This window comes from Delphinapterus leucas, chromosome 10 (genome assembly GCF_059928025.1).
Source record: "Delphinapterus leucas isolate spDelLeu-1000000601 "Yukka" chromosome 10, BTC_Dleu_Yukka2, whole genome shotgun sequence".
NCBI lineage: Eukaryota > Metazoa > Chordata > Mammalia > Artiodactyla > Monodontidae > Delphinapterus > Delphinapterus leucas.
Genome location: NC_143138.1, coordinates 93,454,648 through 93,470,283, shown reverse-complemented (window position 1 = coordinate 93,470,283; position 15,636 = coordinate 93,454,648). Strand labels below are relative to the sequence as shown.

Here is a 15,636-nt window from a genome sequence, read left to right as displayed (position 1 = left end):
TCACAGGAGGAGAGGGAGATGGGGCGCGGGCAGAGCCAGCACACGCTCCATGCTGTGCCCTCCCAAGCTGGGAGGGGGCTCACAGGCCACCCTATCCAGGCCCACCCAGCCATGAGCACACTGGCTCTTCCAACAGACAGCAGCTCCACTCGCCGAGAGGCTGGGCCTGGAGCTCCACCGAGGCATTTCATCTGGAGCCTGAGCATATGAGTAATAAATGTGTGAAAACATGAAACTAATATTCGTAATTACTTTACAAGATAAAGAACTTGAAGGAAAAACAGCTTCTGTGTGCCTTGCCATCACCATCAGGGGTACACTGTGAAAAACACAGCATCTCGCCAGAAACTCAGACTGCGTCGTGCCAGCCAGGCTCAGCGCCGGCAGCCCTCAGTCTCCTCGAGCCCTCCCCGGGCTTCATTATTCCTTAATTAACGGTGTCTTCTTGTGTCCAGTCATCCAGACTCGGTAAAGCCTCCCGGGGCCAAGTGCGGGGCCCTCTGACCTTCTGGCTTCTGGCATGCAATCGGGTGACGCTTTGGCCAACATGCACTAACTATAAATGGGTCCAAGGCACCAGCCTTGAGGAGGGAGCGAGCGTTGGAGAGTCTCCATTCATGGCGTCCTGTCCCCACCAGGCTCAGGATACTTTTCCTCCTTTATTGAAGTATAGCTTCTGTATAGTAAAGCACACCAATTCTAACTGTATGGCTCATAGAGATTGAAACAGATTCATAGCCACGTAACTACCAACATGTAGCCCATCGTTTCCAACACCCCAAAAGGCCTCCTATGCCCCTCCTAGAAAACATCCTGCCCTGTGAGCACACCTTCCACTCTTGCGCCTCTGGGCCTTCTCGCCCTGCGGCATGGTCCAGCCTCCCCACCCCCCCAGCTCTGTGCACAGCTTTCAGACCCACACCCATCCTTCAAAACCCATGTCATCAAAAAGCCTTTCACTGACTCTTCACACAGCTGCCGTTACTTCTTCCTTGGAGGGTCTGCAGTATCTTTCCTACCTCTTGGATGGCACTACACATCATTCTTGAGACACAGCTTCTTATGTGCATGTATACTAAGTCTTATATCCTTGCTTCATTTTTAATTTCTTGAAGACTGGGATTAGCAAATTAGCAACTTTTTTTTTTTTTTTTTTTTTTTTTAAATTGAGGAGGGGAAGGAATAACCTAAGGTTTCCAACTTCTTATTTGGCCAATAGGGAAAAAACCCCAACCACTATCAACACCACTTCATTCAAGAAAAGACATCAGAGATTAAAAAAAAAAAAAAAATTGGACAGGCTATCACCTCAGAATAAAATGGTCAGATGGTCCTTCAAACTGATAACTTTGGTTTATGAAACACTGACCACATCACCCTGGTTTCCACATTTGGCTGTGCCTGGAGAAAATTCTCATAGACCGACTGGCCCCAGTGTCTGGAAACCACTGCCCTGAAGTCCCTAGTTCAGCATCGTGTACACAGCAAGTGCTCAATTAATGTTTAGTTTGACTGATCTAGTCCCTGGGAATCACATGGTTCAGAGACCAGGAGAGTTTCAGCCCTGCTTCCATGACAACGCACACACCCAGACAGCAGGACCACGGCAGTGGGCGAGCGAATCCTCGCGATCAGAGGACCTGCAGGACCCGTCCACACGCACACGCATGGTCAGACTCACGCGGGACAAAATCAAACGGCAGCCCACATGTTACAGGTCACAGGTGCCCGTGTGACAGCTCAGTCGTGCAGCAGACTCTCCCACCGGCACAAATCTCAACTGAGGGCAGTGCACATAAGAACGTCAGAAGTGTGTGTTGGGGTACTTGGGCTGGAGGCCGAGGAGACAGGGCCGCCGCAGTTGCCATGGATGCGGGGGGGGGGGGGCACAGGGCGCCTAGCTGCAGGAGCGAGTGGGGCTGAAACCCAGGTGCCCTGGCTCAGGCCCAGGAGAAGAAATGCCCTTTTTAAATTTGCACAAAGAAACAAAATTTCATTAATCCAGATTCTGAAATTAAATTCAAGACCAAGAATATATGGTCAGGGCTTCCCTGGTGGCGCAGTGGTTGAGGGCCCGCCTGCCAACACAGGGCTCGCGGGTTCAAGCCCTGGTTCGGGAGGATCCCACGTGCCGTGGAGCAGCTGGGCCCGTGCACCACGGCTGCTGAGCCTGCGCTCTGGAGCCCGTGAGCCGCAGCTACTGAGCCCACGTGCTACAAATGCTGAAGCCTGCATGCCTGGAGCCCGTGCTCCGCAACAGGGGAGGCCACCGTGGTGAGAGGCCCGCACACCGCTGCGAGGACTGGCCCCCGCTTGCCGCAGCTGGAGAGGGCCCATGAGCAGCAACGAAGACCCCACACAGCCAAAAGTAAATAAATAAAATAAATAAACTTATTTTTAAAAAAAAGAAATAATACATTTAATTAGGGGACCAAACATCCCAGTGTACACCTGCTGACCTAGCATAATAATTAATGGCATAAAAAAAAAAAAGAATATATGGTCAAGTCAAATATATACATAAGGGTGAACTTTATGGTATATGGATTATATCTCAATCAAAAGCTATTATCAAAATACGTGTGTGTGTGTGTGTGTGTGTGTGTGTGTGTATGTATACACACACACACACAGCTAAGTAAACCCTTATTGAGAGCCAACAAAGAATGAAGAATGCATGAAGGGAGTATCCAAAGTATTTTTAAATATTTAAAGGAATCTTTTTAACTGCCGTGTCCACGTGAAAATTATGTATATATTATTAAAATTCATTAAAATTGCTTCTTTAAGGACTTCTACTCAGAATTCTACTTCCTATTATTATTTTAAAATATGTGTCATAACAAGCCAACAAAAAGTCCTCTATTTATCTTTGACTAAGCTAGCCTGGCTTTCCCCTATTAGCTCCTATTAGTTCAAACTGGCTCAGTTTTATTGAGCTTTTCAGTTAAAAGAAAGAGAAATATATAGTTTGCAAGAGCTGCAAGGTCCATAGATGTAACAAATCTAAATAGCACACACAGTCCAAACCCCTTCTGGTCATCAGGTGATGGGATCCTCTATGACCTTGGATAAAAACTGTAAACATAATTCATGCAATCATTCATGGAACAAACATTTATGGATTATCTATTATGCTCCAAATCCTGGGCCAGTTTTCTTCACATATCCTCAGCGTTTTATCAGTTTTTGAATGTAACTCACGTTTTAGAACCAAGTCTGAATTAGGACAGGATGACCACAGCAAGATATCAAAAGAATTCGCTTTTCAGCACAATACAATTTTGCGCCCTAAGAATGAGCTCTCTCTCGTACAGGAGTCTCAGCACCGCCCAGTACCTGGTTCCCGGAACAAATCCTCCTCCTGTTCAGCAAGGACGCCCCATGAGCAGCAAAGCTGCCTTCTTACCTGTATGGTGGTGTTGCCTCCTTCCAGCAGGGCGATGGCCAGGAGAATGCTTTCATGGAACACTCGATCGCTGGATGCGTTCATTATGAGGTCGATGACTAGATTGGAGGCCCCCTCCTTGTCAAGATGGCACTGAACCTCAGCCAGGCTCATCTCCCCCCTGCTCATGGAGCTGGACCCGGAACCTCCCCCTAGGAAGATGGAACATTGCTCTTATCAGCCACAATCAGAGCAGTTAACATTTATTGCATACTTACCACGCACCAACACTCTGTGCACTCAACACTTTAGTGATGCTATTTAACAAGCACAAAGGAAGGTACTCATTATTAGCACAGAGATTAAGTCACTCGTCCAAGGACACCCGGTGCAGCTTGTAAGTAACAGAGGTGGAACTCGAATGTAGGCAGGCAAGATGCAGGAAGACTAAGACATTTCAAGCAAGAGACTTAAAGCCATCCAGTCAAGACTCTCCCTTACATTAAAATACAGTGACCTGGGGCAGAATTATTAAGAACTGATCTGAGTTTAAGAGACAAACCGAACTTAAACACTTCTTAGAACTTAAACACGCTCAAGAAGCATAGCCTATAATGATCACTTCAGTTCTCTTTCTAAGAAACCCACCCCAGCCCCAAAACTCACCCTTTCCCATACTTTGTTCATTCATTCATTCAATAAATATTGACTCAGTGCTTGGCATGGAGCGGAGAGCGGGGGGTAGGGGAGTGAACCAAACAAAGTTCATCTCCTCACTGAGCTTCAGATGAGAAGAATATACTTAGGAAGAGATGGCCTGTGCCATTTAGTGGAACAGATTCCAATCGTGTTGAGAAAGTGCCTATTTAAGAACTTGCACTATTATTGGCAAAACCCGAAATATTAATGTTCATGGGGAAACGGGGTGATCAATTAAAAAAAACCCAGAAAATCATCTATCAGTCCCTCCCTGCAGAGTTCAATTCAAATGCCACATCCTTTACATTGCTTTCCTTGACCTTCTAGAATCTATTGCATTTCTAGTACAAGGTAGACACTGGCTGTCACATCTTCTCTCCAACAGCTTCTTAAAGCAGAACCTGTCTCTGATGCATTTCCAAACCCCCCTCCTGATATCGCTCCAGAGCCTCACATGTTTGTTGAATGACTGCACTTCGGCAAGTAAAGAGAAATAGTTTTGAGATGTTGTGGAAAGAACTTCCGCTTGACAATCACTGGGAACGTTTGGATGAGAAGCTAAGGTCTGTCTCTGGGGTGCTCTGTGGGCAGATCCGCTCTACATTTTCATTTGGCGAGAAGCCCAAGATCACTCCCCAGAGACTGCCAGAATTACTTTACTAACCACTGAGTATTTCTGTGCCACCAGCGGAGTCCACCAAGGACTGGAAGTGCTCAAGGGTCATCACCATAGCCCGGGAATCAGGCAACTCACATTTGTGCTTTGAGCACGGAACTACTGGCCCCTCTTAAAACCAACACCATCGCTCACAGTTGAATTCAACGTTTTGGTAGCCTTTACCTGTAATTGTGCTTACAGTGTTTTGGGACTCCTTTCAGGATGTGTTTTTAAGCAATTCTTTACTGGTTTTTTTTTTTTTTTTTTTTTTTTTTTTGCAAAAACCTAAGACTTTGGGGAGGCACAAAGCTTGGGCATTAGAATTAGATTTAATTAATTTGAAGCAGCTTTACATTACAGACCAGTCACTAACAAGCTCCCCTTTCCTCTGTTCAACAGGGATGACAGCAGTCCCTACCAGATAGTAACTCGGAGGAGAAAAGGAGATAAAGAAGGCAAAATGCTTGGGAAAGCCCTCGGCTCAGTAAGTGTATAATAAATGGTGGCTTTCGCCTCCTCACTGCCAACAGCAAATACTCATTTTATGGGAAAACATGAGTCCTCATGGCCATGAGAAAATGTGCGATAAAGTCAAGTTCATTGAGTCATTCAAGTATCACCAAGAGGGCTGCTGCATGGGAAAAAGGGGCAAAACGCTCAGCCAATATCTAATTGCAGGGAAACATTTTTAGACACCAATTTGATGGTAGACCAAAGACAAAACAAGCTGCTAAAATAATACACTTGCAACCCAAATGCATCTGTTAGAGGTCCAACGTGCTAATCAGAAACACGCAGCTCTTGCGTGGCACACTCAGTTCACACGTGCAGCTAATTAGCACCCCACGTGGCCTACCTCCTCCCCCGGGCTTGCCGGGTCCTCCTGGTGACAGCGGGCCATTGCCAAAGCTGGTAAGGCTCTCTCTTCTTCCTGAAGGTCTGATGTTTCCATAGTAACGGTTGACCAAAATCTGCCTGAGGGCCTCACCCTTAATTCAAACAGGATAACGAAATCAGGTTCTGAATTTAATGCATGACTGAGCTACTAATATTAAAAAAACAACAACACAGAGGTACTCAGTTATAACTGGCTCAGTCTCACTCAGTGAAAAAATAAATTATTAATAAGAGCATTTGGAAACTCTAAAGTTAACTTCTTCAGTGTTTTCTCAGGAAACCACATCATAAAAAAGCATCAATCTAAAATATTAAATATCTGAAAGTACTCTCTCACACGGTGATAAAGACAGAACATTAATCTCGGAGGGTAACTAAGAGTAACAGAAAACAAAACAAAACAAAACAAGAGAAAATCCCTTTGGGATAAGCCAATAAAATTCAGACGAATTGAAAAAGTCACAGGTCATCTTCCCCACAGCAATATGAAAATGTTACTCCAACCAGAGCATTCATCCCAAGGTCCAAAGAAAATCTCAACCTATCAGAGTAACAGAGTAAATAAAATCAGCTGAAAGTAAGCCTTTCTTACAGAAACAGTCAATGGGCCACATAGTGAAGAAAAAATAATGCAACAGAAAATAAATTTCTGGCAGAGATCAGATATGTCAATCAAAAAATAGGCCGCATGGATAAAGTGACATTTGGGATTTGCTTTGAAGTAATATGGGAGGGGGGCACTAGCTGGGTATAAATGAGACAAGAGTGGGCATGAGTTGATAGTCACAGAAGCTGACTTATGAAGAGGGTTCTTGAAACTCTTCAAAATATGTATTTTGGATATTTTTAAACATTTCGATGGTAAAAACTTAAAAATATACATAAATATCAAAGGACTCCTGGGCAGGGGATATAACAAACTACCACGATTCCAACCAAAAAAGAAAAAAACAAAAAAACCTAACCAAAAACACAACCTTGACTTATTCTCAAATACTACGCACATTGGTAAAGCAGCACAAAGCAGTGGGATTTATTCTCGGCTCTATTCCTCGTGCAGTCTTGCTGAGGGACTCCCAGACCACCTCCCAATCTGGAAGTTTCTACCAGTTAAAGGATATATGGATTTCCCCTGGACCCTTTCTCAAGGACAAAGCAGTTAAGTCCTGGAGTTCCTCTGGCACATCACTGAGAGGTAAGTGAGAAGTCTAGCAGAGAAAAGAGGTGCTGCAGTACAGCAAGTCTCTAAAACAGAGACACAGGAGTTCTTCTGCAGAGACCTGCCACTGTAACGGGAGCCAGTAGAGCTTAAAGTGATTTGTTAAGAGGCTCTAAGAACAGGACTGGAGACTTCAAGGAGGGTGTTTGCAAAACAAGATGGGAGGGAGAAGAGTGTCCTAAGGGTGGTGGGGAGGCAGGACCAAGGAAGAAGGACCAAGGCACAAAACCCTTTAGTTCAACTGTCAAAATGATGTGAGGTCCCAGGGCTACACAGCCTGGCTTTTCTCCTTTGTTAAATGCATGCTGCTGGTCAGACTCCAGGGAAAAATGGAGAGATGGGGTAAACAGGAGAGAGAGAAGGGGGGAAGGCAGTCCTGATTTTTAAATGAAAGTTCAGGCATGAAAAGAAATCTCAATTTTCCTCTCTCCATTCCATCCACAAATACGTCTCTCGTCGTAGTTAAGCAAGGGAGAATGCTTGTAACTAGGACAGGAAACTCATTTCGTACTTCGACCACCAGTAAATTCAAGATTCCAAGAGTACTTTCAGTGAAGAAGCTATTTGTGATCTTTAAAAATACTTTCAAAGTAAGCTGTTTTCAGTATAATATTCTTTAATGGCTTAGGAAACCACATTTTGGTATAAAGATATAGCTTTGCACCAGAACGAACGTTATCAACACTCTGCAAAGCAGTCATGGAGAGCACGGTGATTTTAAAAGGCCGACTTCACAAGAGAAACACATATTTCAAAGGAATGGTCAAGAAAGCTGACTAAGAAAGAAAAGGGGGAAAGACAAGGCTACCTCCACGTTGAATGTAACAGTACACTAAATACCATTTCCTTTTGTCAACACAATGATGCACCTACTTGATTTTGTTTCTGAAGATACAAACTTTGAGCTCCCCCAGAACGGAGGGTTGGCAGGAAACCATCCCAGTTTTCTATGGGATCCTCTTGGGCACCACAAGAACACTGTTTGAGAGGTAAATGGCTGATCTGAGACCTGTAAGCTGCAGCCACAGAGAAGAGCCAACATTGCCACTGTGGCAAGAACCTGGAAGACCACAGGGTTGAATGGTCAAAGGCAGGGTGACTGTCACCAGCCAACAAACATGCATCCTTTAAGGGAAGACTCAACCACAGGCTTCACACTACGATTCCACCTAGGACTGGAGTGGCTCAGAGTTTCCGCTCCTCGGGGTTTTGAGGGTCTCATCAGCAAGACCCAGGTCAGTGTGCAATCAAGGCAGCAGGAAGTAGAGAAAGGAGCATATGCCGTCCGGGAACACGTGGACTCCAGGAACAGGAACTTCACATTTATGCAGCCTGGATGCCAACTGAAGTTACAAAGGGATCTCACATTACCATTTTGCCTCTCCTTGCACAGACAAACCCTAGCAGTTACCATAGCAACCAATGCATCAAATGGTACCTTTTCCCCCTTGAGAGAATATCATGAAATGTGTTCATTATGGAAAACACACACACGCACGCTCCACCCTACAAACTTTTAATTTTTTCCCTCTTAATTGTAAGGTTTTTGGCACACATGCACCTCACCTTCACTCCACAAAAAATAAATTTTAAGGCAAGGGGAAAAAAGAGAACATGTGGGATTTGCTTTTTTTTAAAAACAAAAAAACAAAAAAACAAGATGAGATCCATTCCCTTTCTGAAAGAATAAAGACTGAAAATTTTAGGTTAAAAAAAAAGGGACAGAAAGAGAAAATGCATAAGCATTATTAAAAGTGATGCAAATCCTTAGTGTGAAAACTTAGGTTCAAGGAAAATTCTGTTTTTCTGAGCTCGTGGTTTAATTTAGGAAAAATTAAAATCTGCAGAGAAAAGCCTTCCTAATCATCTTGATATAAATTACTCAACAGCACTAAGCTGTTCACGGCGTGCTGGGCTGAGAAAGCTGATTGCAGAGAAGGAAAAAAAAGTCACTTCCCAAAAAACATCACTTCCCCAGCTCTCATATTTGGCCATGCAGCCTTTTCTTCAAAAAGAATACTAGTTTTTCCCCAGCAGTTTACACCTACAGCATGCAAACCAATATCAGATGTTTGTCTCTGGTAAAAAAAAATTCTACATTCCACACACATGATTACCTAAGACTGAGAAAAGACAAAGGCAAAGAGTTTCATTTGCAGTTAAGTGTCAGGTGAAAATGGTGAAAAAGGCAGGTCAGTGATGCGGAGTCAAGAAACCAAGCTCCTGCCTTGCAGGTCAGTTCAAACGCGTTTCATTCTGTCAATGAAACTCGTGGCTAATGAACTGTGTGGGAATATAGCCCAGCGTTGAACACAGCACTAAGAGTTAAGATCGCAAAGGAGAGGAAAAGTGACCTTTGGGCTCCCAGGTTCCAGCCGCTTAAAAATCAGGTGCTTCAGGAAAGATTACCCTCTCACATGAGCAGTGAGCCTCTCACACCTTAGTCAGCACTAAGGCAGCACCTTGATTTAAAAATACCTTCCTTTTCCTACTCCGGTTGTCTGTCAAATCACTGCTGTGTCTCAGTGTGCAAGGCGACCATGATCATTAATATCCCTTCTCAGAGTCCAGCCACTGTGCTAAGTGCTTCAAGGGCACAGCTCTGGAGAACATTCATAAGGGATGGAGACTATTACCCGCATTCTACAGCAGGAGAAACTGAGGTTAAGTCATGTGCCTCAAATCACACAGCGAGGGCCTGGCAAAGGCAGGCTTGAACCGGTTTCTAATTCCAAAGCTCATGCACTGGAGCAAATCAAACTTAGGGCACGAGAGACAGCTATGTGCCTTTACCAGCTACTTCTAAGACCCAGGACAATTCTTGAAGGACAGGCAAGGATGGAAAAAACAGGAGTGCAAGGTGCCCTTGATCAATGAACGGCAGAAGACACTGGAAGCTGGTGGGGAAGGGCTGAATGCCAACTCCCTAGAAGAGCTTCTTTGGTCATAGTCTGAGAAAGCACAATCGCAAGAAATAGGAAAGGACTCGAGATGTGCTGGGACTGTGGCAGGGACTGAAAGCACGTGAGCAGAACAAAGGTGCCCCAGGCACCCACTCGTCTCAGACGAACATTCTCCAGGACACTGGTGAACACACTTTCAGGGCAGTACTCGCCACGACTGCCCATTTCCTAACCCTATGACTTGTGAAATGGAGGGGAAGGCTGTCTCGGTAGGTCAACAAGAGCATTTATAAACATTTACGCGATAACACGTGTAAAAGTCTTAGCATAGTGATCGGCATATGATAGGCACCCAGAAAACCAGGATATCTGGTATTTTCCAGAAATGGGTAACATGCAATCAGTGGTCGGCATGCTAACGATATATGTGGCCTTCTAGGAAATGGTTTAGCAATGCGCAATCAGCACCTTAAGAAAGAATCTACCCTTTGGCCTAGAAATTCCCCTTTTGTGAATCTATACACATATGTACACACTTGTCCAGTTCCTCATCAAAGGAAAACATTACAAAGTACTCGTTAATTTGTGGAACTTCAGCCAGTTGTTAACTTTCAAAGACTATCAAAGAAAATGCTTAGATATATTAAAGGACAAAAGCAGGGAAGAAAAGTTATACACTTGGAAGGACCCCAATGACAATGAAAGTGTATCTGTGTGTGTTGCCACACATTCTCACGTGTGCAAAAAGGGGGGCAGAAGAAAATATTAAATCAATAGCAGCTTTTATAGCTAGGTAGTATAATTACGAACGTTTTTTCCATTATACTTGTTTTGTTTATTATACTTTACCCATGATGATCATCCGTTACTTATAGAAAAAAAAAATTGTTTTTAAGGCTACACTTAAGGGAAAAGCCACTCCAGGAGAAGAAGAGAGGATATGAAAAGCTGACTTGGCCGTTATTCGGGGACCGGCTGGGTGTAGTGCGCGAACAGGTAGTTTACGGGTAGAATCACCAGTCGGTTTCATTTGTGTAAATGGCTGTGATTGGTCCTGAGCCAACTGATGCTATGACAATGACAACAACCACCACCACCATCCGTCTTTAAGTCACAGCCTGTGGCTGTGGACAGTGTTGTGGTCATTAGCTCCCAACACGCAGGACTACGTACCCTTTTATGGTCCTCCAGCTGCCTCAGGGGTGGACTCGGTTCAACCTCCTGCTAAGCAGGCAGAAATTCCATTTAAGTACGTACAACACTAGGGAGACACTCCCATCTTCAGGATCAGCCACAAATAAAATACACGGAGCATGCGTACATAGCGAAGACTGACACAGAAGGAACATAGGCCTGTGTGGGGCTTTCCCCAGACAGATACCAATGCTCCATTACTTCGGATACCGCTTAACAACGCGCCCATCCCCGACCCTCGGGCACTGTTTAAAATGAACAGGCACATGACTAATACTTTCGGCCAATATTATTTTTTGCACAGATTATGAAAAGGAACTTGAATGTTAGGTACATTTACATGAACCCAAAAGGGGTCATGATGCAAGACTCAACCGGGCAGGTCCTTACATGACTCACACATGCATTACTGCACAGCACATGCGTGAGGACATCAATGCATACACTTCCAAGCAGACACGTACATGAGACCTCAGCACTCCCCAGGCCACCAGCACACGGCATTCTAATCAAGGCTACTGATGCTGAAGAGCTCTGATTAGAATATTGGAGAATGATCGTTACAAAGCATCCCCACTGGAACTCAGCTACTTGATAATCTGTTTCATTTCTAAGATCTCCTTTCAGATAAACTACACTTCATTTTAGCTTTGACTCCTGTGATTCTATAACTGTTTCTGAAAGTAAATTTTGATCCTTGGAAATATGCCTCCCCAAAAAGCTTCTCTATAACTTTAGATGTCTTAATTAATTCTAGTCCCTCATTTAGCAAGCTGAGTTAGCGACAGGAAGAACAGAAACAGTGCGCTGTGAAACTACAACTTTATCAGCAGCTTCACCAAAACTATACATTATTATCCAGAACTTCAAATTCCCTTCATCTCTGCACAGAACCCAGAGTTCTATTTTGTGTCACAGCAGAAAGGCCTGGACGTTCCAGCATTTCTCAACTGAACATTTCAAGACAGAGATGAACGGTTTTGTGTGAAAACCTTTGGACAGTCACGTGCCCTCACCTGCAGGACCCTGTGGTTTAAGCTCCAGCTACTAAGAAGTTTCTTTCTATACCAAGAGCCACCCGATTACAGCAATGATCCGGCCCCAGGCAGACAAGAGGCTTCCCTCCTTGCACCTACCAGCGGGACAGACATTTCCCCAGAACAACTCACACACTCAACCAGGAACACTGACAAGCACCCGTATTTGCTGGCGCTGCAAATACAGGTGAGCAGCACACACCTCGGTGGAGTTCTCAGAAGCCGGAGCTTGGGGCAGCTAGTTGGGAGTAAAATGAAGCATGTTAGTTACGGCACGTGCATCTCATGGGCCGTGAAAAGTCCAGAGACCAACACTCAAGGACGAAACATGGAGGGCAAGATCAATGACGAGGTGACAGAGGTGCCACATCCACAGAAAGGGGCTTCAGCCACTGAGGGCAGGAGACACCCTCCTTTTTGAACTGAACTGAATGGGCTTGTGTTGGGAGAGACAACTGGCCTGAGATGGGAAAACAGATTTAAATTAAGGTAAGAAAAAAGTCTACCACTGATCAAGAAGGAAGTATGCCTTAAAAAAAACCCCAAAAACGACGTCAAAGGAAGAACTACTGCACATCTATGTTTTGTTCGTCCACAGAGAGGAAAAGTGATACAGCGTATCCCCACGGAGGCTCAGGGAGGAGAGAAGTGTGTGCGTAATGACAACAGGGGCCTCAGGTGCAGCCCCCTCCCCGGAGGCCCGAGGCCCTTGCAAAGTCTGTACCACCACTCGTCCGTGACAAGCTTCTTCCGTGGGCAGGTACGTCCTCCTGGGTCTCTCCTTTCCCCACATCCCGGCCCTGAATCAGAGGGTAAGACCCGAGGCTCCAGCTTAGGGACTGAAAAAGCCTCTCTGCTCCAGCAGCTCTGGGAGGAGACAGGAAGGCTCCCGGCTGCAGGGTTACTTGGCTGGTCACTCGCCCCTCCAGGTACTTCCCTCAGGGCTCCAGGGCCTGGGGTCCGCGGAGCCACCCCCACCATTCCATGTAGACAGCCCACTCCTCTGACTGCCCCCCAACTTCATTACACCCAACCCATACCTGAGAGACAAGATGATGGCCCCGAGGAAAATGAAAGGCAATTGCGAGGGTGCACGTGGTGGCTAAAAAGTCCACAGTTTCACGTGGCAGCAGCACCACGAATCTGTCCCCCGGAGGGCACGTGCTTGGAGGAGGGACTGACATCAGATGTAACCACCAGACCGCACCCTGGGCTGCCCGGGACCAAAGTCACGCACCGGGCACGGCTGGCTGCTTCAAGGTGCGGTCTGGGGCCATGGGACGAAGCCAAGGCTCACGCGGCAACTGAGTGACCTTGGCCTCCTTCGGCGGGACTCCAGCGACACAGCACACCTCCCGGGAGGCCAAAGCGTGGCTGTCAGGTGTGAGCCAGCACAGGTGCTGAAAGCACGAGGTGGGGAGGCTGGAAGCTGTGAAATCTGGCGGGGTCTCAACCCAGCTCAACGCTTGATATCCCTTTTCATAGTTTGATCCCCAAGATAGAAAAAAATGCTCTTCATATAAGACTGTTATTATGTAACCTAATGATTTCTCTCTTTTTTTTTTTTTCTATTTGCCAACAGGTAAAATGCAGTAAAGATACAGGGGCTCTCTTTAAGTACGAAGATTAAACTAATTTAAGAAGGACAAGGAGGCATAGGTGGGGGGTTGCTCACTGGATTCCAGACAGAAGAGCTTTCAGACCTGAGTGCAGCTCCACTAGCCTCAGGGAGAAAATTTCCCTCCGACGTGCTTCGCTTCCTGTTGGGGTCGGGAAGCACAGAGTGGTAGCAAGGACTTGAGTGTGGTGAGGAAAATAAAACCAGAGCTCAGGCGTATGTGTTTTCCAGATAATATAAACAATATCACGATCCAAGAACGCACTTTAACTCTATCCTTACATTCTGTATGCTTTAGGCTAAAGAATTAAAACTGTGCAAACCCTCGTGCCATCTGCTCTTAGTGCAAAAAGGACACATAAGAAAAAGTAGAACTAAAGCAACTTCCCATGCATTTTAGAGCAGTCAGAGATACAAATGGGAAAAGTACTATCTTTTACAATTGGCTTTGGCCACATTTCACCAACATATCCTTTATACTGATTCTGTATGATCAGAACAAAAGAATTATAGGCAGGGATTGACTGTAGGAAACTACAGAGCTATCCTGTTACTCCCTTGCCCATCAAAATAAAAGTTAAAGAAAAAGAAGAAGACGGAATGGAAGGAAGTAGCGTGTCCTTTAAAAATTCTCTTGTCTGAGATCTCTTTGTCCAAAGAAGCACCTTGAATTCTTTCGGAACGTTCATGGGTAGTATATAGCTATTTCTTACACACTCAGAGATCAGTCGTTTCTGATATGTTTTATGATTGTACTGACACTCTATTGCCTCCCTCAACTGCCGTCATGTTAGTTTTCGTTTAATTTTTAGAACAAAAATTACAGTTACTGACCTTTTCCCTAGAACATTACAGAAAGACTTTTGAGACAACAGAACATTTTTTGCTGCTTCAGGAATCACTATTTAAACAGAGGACAAGTTTTTAACGCTATCCATTCAGGAAACAGAATAGAAAAACTGACAGCAGTGGACAGGTATCACGCGACCGTGGCTCATGCAGGCGCTGGCGCTCTGTGTGACCCTCAGGCAGTCACTGAACCTCTCTGGGCTTCCACTTCCTGACCTGTAGTTCAAGGAGACTGGAGCTTATTACTTAGGGTTCCTTTCCAACTAAAACATTAAGTAACGCTTGGTATATTTTCAGTAAACTTCATTTCGTAAATATCTAACAGGCAAGTTCTCTAAATAATACAGCACAATAGGACATAAAATGATTTCAGGCATCGAAAAGGCCAAACCAAGCCTGGCGTATAATTTGGTAAAATAACCAATGGTCTTTACCAGCACTGCTTCCTATGAGGATTTCACCTGTATTTCCGGGAGGATAGGCTCTTTTATGGCAGTAAGCCACACTTTTGAAAAAGGTAAGCATATTAATAAGCTATATATGTTCAAATCAGATAACAGCTACATAAATACAATATATATTATCCAAAGCAAAAGATAATTTTGGTAAATGAATGAAATGATTTTCTCAACATATTTTTATCATCAAAGTAACTTTTTTTTTTTTTTTTTTTTTTTTTTTTTACATGAAAGGTAATTCTCAGTGACCACATAGTAAGGGAGACTCTTATGAGAAAATGAGTATTTCTGCATTCCCCAGGTACTTGTCTTCCACCACCTCATCTCAGGATCGGCCACTAAAATCAGACGCTGACACCTCCAGTCAGGGTGAAGTCTCCCCAAATGAACAGGTGACTGGCAGTGGTCCGATGCTGCCTGGTTTTGAACTTGGGAACCAACTATTGCCCTCTATTGCCTCTGCACATTTCTTCTTGGATCTTACGTCTTCTCAGTGCTTTTAGACAAGGTCAGCAAAATCAAACTTCACATGAAAAAGATTTCAAATGACTGGCTTTGAAACAGAAATTCAAAATGAACCTCAAGGTACAGAATCCCAAGTGTCCTTCCCAGATGAGGCCACGAATCAGGTCATCGTAACTACGGCACTTGAGTAGTAACTAGATTCGTGCAGATAAGATGCTGAAACACTCGCTTTCTATACATAATGTACCTAA

General features: G+C 44.7%; 1 protein-coding gene across 1 annotated transcript in view; it reads right to left on the bottom strand.

The window, feature by feature from the left end:
- ITPR1 (inositol 1,4,5-trisphosphate receptor type 1) overlaps positions 1 to 15,636 on the bottom strand; it is a 320,331-nt gene that overhangs the window by 98,307 nt on the left and 206,388 nt on the right. The window contains exons 40-41 of the mRNA XM_089919578.1: positions 5,602 to 5,734; positions 3,410 to 3,600 (exon numbers count right to left, since the gene is read on the bottom strand). Coding sequence (XP_089775704.1) covers positions 3,410 to 3,600; positions 5,602 to 5,734 — 324 coding nt within the window. The remainder of the gene's footprint in view (positions 1 to 3,409; positions 3,601 to 5,601; positions 5,735 to 15,636) is intronic.